The sequence below is a fragment of the Opisthorchis viverrini genome (assembly GCF_000715545.1).
Source record: "Opisthorchis viverrini unplaced genomic scaffold opera_v5_26, whole genome shotgun sequence".
Classification (NCBI taxonomy): Eukaryota; Metazoa; Platyhelminthes; class Trematoda; order Opisthorchiida; family Opisthorchiidae; genus Opisthorchis; species Opisthorchis viverrini.
In genome coordinates this window covers 2,539,757-2,546,386 of record NW_008751683.1, presented here as the reverse complement: position 1 = coordinate 2,546,386, position 6,630 = coordinate 2,539,757, and the positions used below count along the sequence as shown (strand labels likewise).

Genomic DNA, 6,630 nt, shown 5'->3' with positions numbered 1-6,630 from the left:
CGTTGGCAGCCGGATGGTATGCAGTTGTTCGGAAGTGATCCGTACCAAGTAGCCGTTTGAGGTCATGAAAAAGTGTTGAAGTGAATTGTGGACCGCGGTCGGTGGTAATGGTAACGGGTACACCGAATGTAGCGATCTAGCTATCGACAAAGGTTCTAGCAACGATTTCGGCAGAGGTGTCCTCGAGCCAGCGTGTGAAATGGTCGACACAGGTGAGTATGTGTGTGAAACCTCTGGATGGGGGCAAAAGTCCAACCAGGCCAGTGTGTACATTTCGAAAGCGTGAGTCGGAAAGTTGAAACACACCAGTTGGAGAAATGGTGTGTCGGTGGATCTTGCTTTTCTGACAGTCAAGACAGTGCTTGGCCCAAGTGCGTATCTCCTTTTGCATATTCGGCTAAACGTATCTTTGTGACACAAGTTTGGCAGTCGCTCGTATGCTTGGATGAGAAAGTGCGTGGAAGTCGTCGAATACAGAGCGTCTGTTTTTCAGGAACAAAAGGTCTTGTGCGTCCTGTGGATATGTCACAAATAATGAAACTGTCAGAGTTGAGGAGCGGTAGTGGTTGTATTTCAGTAAAACAAACGTTTGTACAGCGATGTGACTGATAATGATGGAAAAAAGAAGATGATACTGAGCATGAAAAAGAGCAGTTTACAAGTGCTACAAGTATGTGGGTGCTTGATTTCAAATCCGCCCGTTTGAAGCACTAAATCCCAGCTTCACTTTAATACTGCTTTCCGATACCGATACAATGTAACTTAATAAAATCGGCAGCTCGGTCTTCCTCATCAAAACTCATAATGACCACATATTCAACCACAGTAGCAATCTAACCAACAAGGAGCACCCTTCTGGGCTTCATCTAAATCATCGTTCATGTCGAGGTATTGCAACCCACTCTGCTTCCGAAATCATATCAGCTATATCCGAATAAATGAGTTAGTAACATGGCCAAACCCGATGCGATCCAACCGCCTCAGCTAATGATAGTGATCTAGCTGGAGACTGCACAGGCACGTTCTTAAATGGAAATCCCGGGTGCACAAACGAGCAACCGCTATGTAGTTATCGCCCTACGGATTTGCCTGCACCGACCAGCAGGAGCTATGGTTTTGAGAAAACTGTCGTCAACGACTTGATAACGCCTTGGTTCCACTTTCAAACGTGCCAGATTTCAGCCATCCAACAGAAACGTCAATACTACAGCCTAATAATCACGTTACCTGGTATTCACCGCCTTGGCCCTATAGGTGTTTCAAATTAGCAAACGCGACCCGAGCATTGCTGATTTGTGCATTGACCTCATCTGCAATACTGCATCAGACTATCACTTCAACGGATCTACCTCTTGGAACTTCTTCGGCCCAAGCCCCCTAAAATAGGTCATTTACGGGGCTGTATAGAAACTGAAGTATTCCGGTGCAATGACGGTATGGCACTGCTTTTCCCAGTTTCATAGCACACTCGCAACTATGCCGTTCCCTTTCTTCACCGTACTCTACCACCCAATTGTTCCATTACCTGCAACTACAAAGAAACGTGCGCTTTACTCTGACTAGCCCTATGATCATGCCTGACGGTACGCCATCCACCTGTTGTAAAGTAACATCATTATGATAACGTGACAATGCGTGGGTAAAAGCTGCACACCAACCACAGAAACAATTTGGTCAGTTCTTCCAAAGCACATGCGTCTTTTCCTCCCCTTCGAAGATGAGAAGGATATCTGCATACTCCAGTTCGACTAGATTTTTGCGAGATTATATATGAGAACCAGGTTCACAAGAGACTTCAGCGTTTGCCTCATTACCTCATTGGTTACAAAGTTAGGTGGGAATGGGGAAAGCGCTCCCAGTGGACACTGCTTTTGTACGGAAGCTTTTGGAGCTCTCCGTATATTGCCGCAACATGTCGAACCATTCCGCACCCCCGTCCATGGCGATGCAAAAGAATGCACGGTTGGCAAATCTCGCTTCAACTGTGCGCCCTATCCCTGGAAAATACTCCATATGCATGATGAACTTCATAAGCTGCCTTCTGCAAAGAAGGACATGAAAACTAAGATGAAAGCAACTCTTGTCGGCGTCCGTGTTTCGGGTCCAAGCTTGCCCTTGTTGGTCAACTACCCTAAAACCCCAGCGCAAGCACGTGCCCATCGCTCCCGACGAATGAAAGGAATCCCTTAGAAACTATGGAGATTTCAAGGTGTGCACTCTATAGATAAATGTCTTCACTTAATAATAATAACAATGTTTATTCCCAACTTGTGGGGGGCATACCGTCTGGCATGGTCAAAGTTTTACAGTCAGAATGAAGCATGACTGGGGGATTTGTGGGGTGCGGATTGCACAAAAAGAGGACAATGTCATAAACAGTGGGAACATCCGATGAAATAGTAACACTAGTTTTCGCTCCCAACTTGTTGGGAACAATGGGCATGAGGTTTTACCAGTTCAGAGACATAGCCCGCTGGCATGAACTAAAGCTAAAAGCTATTGCTGGCCATGAGTGACCTTGAGTGGTTAGGTAAATGACCGGAGTCACGGCGAGCAAAAGTGATATGGAGAGGGAATAATTCAAATTTGGAGCACATGGCGAATTTTGTCTCAGAAATGTGGTTTAATCTGAAACTAAGCAGACACACTGGCTGCACTGTTGCAGGGAATTCAGATGCAGTAGATAGGTTGGATGGGGGCAAGCTGGTAATACGTGGAGCGATACGAACACCACACACGGATTTGAACTTGTGAAGAAGGCAAGCCGAAATTGCAGCAGAAAAACCAGACTAGCCATATCTGAGCGAAAATTCTTCGCGTACGGAAGAGTTCATCCCAGAGACGGGGCCAGATGAAAAATTTGCTCGTAGTTCCCTGTAGTTGACTACAGGCTTGAGTGGGCAAGGGGTTGCAGTCGAGATTTTGGAGAAAATAGTTGCGGGAGTGCCATTTCATTGGGTATGACAGTGCCATTCCATCATCGTACTGACATACCAAGGGGTTGAGTCGAGATTTTGGAGAAAATAGTTGCGGGAGTGCCATTTCATTGGGTATGACAGTGCCATTCCATCATCGTACTGACATACTTCGGGTAACGGACAGCCCCGTAACGGTCATCAAGGGTCGGAGCAGGGGTACGCAGTTCCGTGGCAGCTGGTTCTGGGTGAGAAGGATACTGACACAGAATCATGCAGATGTAGGCCCGCGGGTAATTTTCCTTTCGTTTGAGGACCGTGTGAGTGTAGGCCGGACACCAGCAAGTATGAATAAATAACAGTTATTCGGGGCGTTTGGGCAACTGCGTCGAGGTTTGAAGCTTGGGAAAGAAATAGAATGAAAGCAGTAGCGCGTGGCGGGTGTTAGGAGGGATAAGATACAACGGTGTCAATAGAAAAATCTAAAAGATGACGGCAAGCTAAATGGACCCAAGAAAGGTGCACACGTTTGCTGATCTAGAAGCCAAGTACTAGTTTGGCCAGAGAAGGTGCCCAGTTTTAGGAAGGTGAAAACTTTGTCGCCGAGGTAGCCAACAGGGATGCTAGCTGTTGGACTAGTTGAGAACGGGTGGTAGTTTTGGGCTTACCAAAGCATCGTGACATAGGGCCCTTGTTGTGCAGAAAGAGGGGTCAGTGTGAACAGTGACAGTTTCAGAGTAAAAAGCAACATCTTCCCAGATAATTGATAAAAACCGTAGCATACCTGAGGTCTACTACGTCAACCTAACAGGAGAGTAAGATTGAGGATCACCAGTCACCGAGTCACCGATGTCAACTCCAGAAAACCAATGGTGGATGGTAATCTCTTGTTCAGTCTCCCCTCTTTTGTCTGTCGGTTTACAGATATTTCACCTTAGTGCATCAAAGTCGACAGTGAATAACTCCATCTTCTATCAACCAGCTTAGCTTACTCAGTGTATTTTGACCATTTGGCCTAGTTTGGTAATTCTTAAACCATCTGCATCATGTGTCATACAACCTTGGTGCACGTCAGCGAAGCGCCTGGCTTCATGCCACTGTCAAACCCGAAAGACCCCATGTGGAGTTTTGCTCTCACAAGAAACCGAACTCACCAGCACAATACACCTCAACTGCACACCGCACCGTCTCTTTGATCTAACATCAGCCAACTCAGGTCACGGACATCAAGGAATATGTGTGGCAACAGCATTGCCAAGAAAAGGGTCCTTACATCTGGCCTCTCTTCGCCGAACCTCACCAAGAACCCAAAAAACTAATAGGTCTTCCCGCTTTTTTATGCTTTATTTTTACATTGCATCTATAGTAATAAGATTCGCCTTACCTTATAATCAAGACTCACGTCATAGCAACCTCCGGCTGGAAATTAACAGCATTATTATTATTCAACCGTAAAATTTGAACCTTAATAGTGTCTTCTGCTTCTGGCGTTTGAGCTCAGCGTCTGTTTACTACGGAACTGACGTGTCGTTTTGCTGCACTCATGTGTGTAGGGGTGCTCATTCTAGTCGTTTTATCTGATTTTTGGTTGATTTGTGGCGTTGCACGCTACGCATGTAATACAGCTACCCATAATGCTTCTATTGCACACTGTGCACAGAAGTACAACAGATGAGGTTTCATGTTTTCGTTTAGCGCCTTCTTGAATGTTGCAAATGGTAAAACTACGCAGCCCCCAGTTTCTCAATCAACGTTTCATGTGAAGTCCAGCCGACGGTCTGCTAGATTGTCGGTGGATATCAAAGTTGGATGGGCGCCAAAATTCACTAACATAATAATTCAAACAAATTTCAACAGAGTCGGAGGGGTTTCAGTCTTTTTGTGGTTTTCGCATGGCTAGAGGAAGATGCTACACTAGCCTTCCGCTGGAAACAACTTTTATGAAATAGCTAACACTGAATAGGGATGTGTAACAGTTGCAGATAACGTCAACTGTCGGGCCGCAGCGGTCTCTTGTCGCTGGGGCGCCTTATTTATCACTTTTTTAAAGAAGGGTACCTACCTGGTGCTAAGGAGCAAAATGTGTGCTGGCAGTCTTTGCGTGGTTTCTTCAACAGTGGTCATATATATCCCTAATTCGCATTAATCCCTCGTACGTCCCAATTTACATGTTCAACCCGAGTTAAACAGTGTTTTGAGACGTAATTTTGTCGGGTTCTCAGCCGCAAACTGGTGGGCCTCAAGCAACGATTGCGCCCACAGTCAACGCGCCACAATTAAAAACGTAATTGTTTCGTGATTGTCCACGCCGTGGGCTAGAGGCACATCCAAAATTTCTCTGAAACCGTGGTGTTCTCAGCCACTGGTGGGCCTCAAGCAACGATTGCGCCCACAGTCAACGCGCCACAATTAAAAACGTAATTGTTTCGTGATTGTCCACGCACGCCGCTAGAGGCACATCCAAAATTTCTCTGAAACCGTGGTTTGAAGGAGGAAAACTTTAGCATAAATTTTTAACATTTGGTGGTAATTTTTCGGGCTTATGAGATCTTCCCAAACGGCCGCAGTTTTGCTGAAAGTTGTTTAAATCTACTCAATCCCCACGATATTCAAGGCCCGCGATAATCATATTTTAAATGGCCGATATGGCTGAGCACGTGAATGCGGAGGATGGTTTTGTGGAGAATTTAGCTCATCAAAGTTTTTTCCCATTCAGTGCATTTCAAGTCGCTTTGAAAGAGCACCAGACGAAACATTTCGTTGTTTTCGTCCGTATAAACTCCAAAAAGAGCAGCAATTCGCTACTTTTGTATGAAAAAGCCGTCTAACGTTGCAGCAGATATCCCTGCAGGCGAAGCAGAAGCCGTGGAATTCGTCGCACCTAGTAACTTCATGGTTGATTGTGTTTACGTTGTAGCACACGTCGTACTGATTGTCCGGCAAGGTTCACGTTCTCCGGTAACATGACTGCTTGAGGGTTACTTCCTACTACCTGGAGCACAACCAACCGCGCGGCAAGTTTATTTTTGACAGGCCCCCCATCAACCGGCGACTGACAAGTGATGAATTAAAGGAGTGTTCTACCCTTTTTAAATACGGTGCTCCGTCATCGGAGATTCGGCAGTACGTCGCCGACCACTTTTGAAAGGCACTCACTATCAAGGATGTGCGTAACTCTCTCGTCTAATGTCGACCCCCATTGTTAAGTAGGTCACTGGTTACCTTTTAGTCGCTTTCTCAGATGACATGTCGTCCAGCATAGCCAAGTTTCGACAGCGCGGTCGTGTGCTGCTGGTAGAATCAGAGGGTGGCAAATATAATCACCTGCGCTTTTCTCGAACGCAGCAGATAGCACTTTTTAGAGGTTTCCCAGGCGTTGTAAACGTTGGTGCTACACACGGTACTAACCGTCTTCGATAAATAAATTTCGAGTCCCTGACGGTCGCTGTTAAGTTACAAGCTTTATGCATTCCTTGTGACAGATGGCATGGGGATCGGTTGACCCGTAATGTGTGCCTTGTCGAAAGCGAGCATTTTGCGCCATTGCGCAAGCTGTTCAGCTTGTTCAAGGATATGATGGGTGGACAATATGCAGTCAAAACGTTCGTCGTGGACAAAATGACTTCGCAGATGGGGACCGCCAAAGCTGTATTTGGCTGCGACTGGTGGTGTCAACGTGATCGACTTCCATATCACCGTTATTGCTGCGGCAATG

The 6,630-nt window shown here is 46.1% G+C and overlaps 1 protein-coding gene across 1 annotated transcript in view; it reads left to right on the top strand.

Moving 5' to 3' along the window:
* Positions 1 to 1,563, top strand: part of T265_02299 (hypothetical protein) — a gene marked incomplete at both ends in the record, with an annotated part of 11,105 nt that extends 9,542 nt beyond the window's left edge. The window contains one exon of the mRNA XM_009166503.1: positions 1,408 to 1,563. Coding sequence (XP_009164767.1) covers positions 1,408 to 1,563 — 156 coding nt within the window. The remainder of the gene's footprint in view (positions 1 to 1,407) is intronic.
* Between the last annotated feature and the right edge of the window lie 5,067 nt (positions 1,564 to 6,630).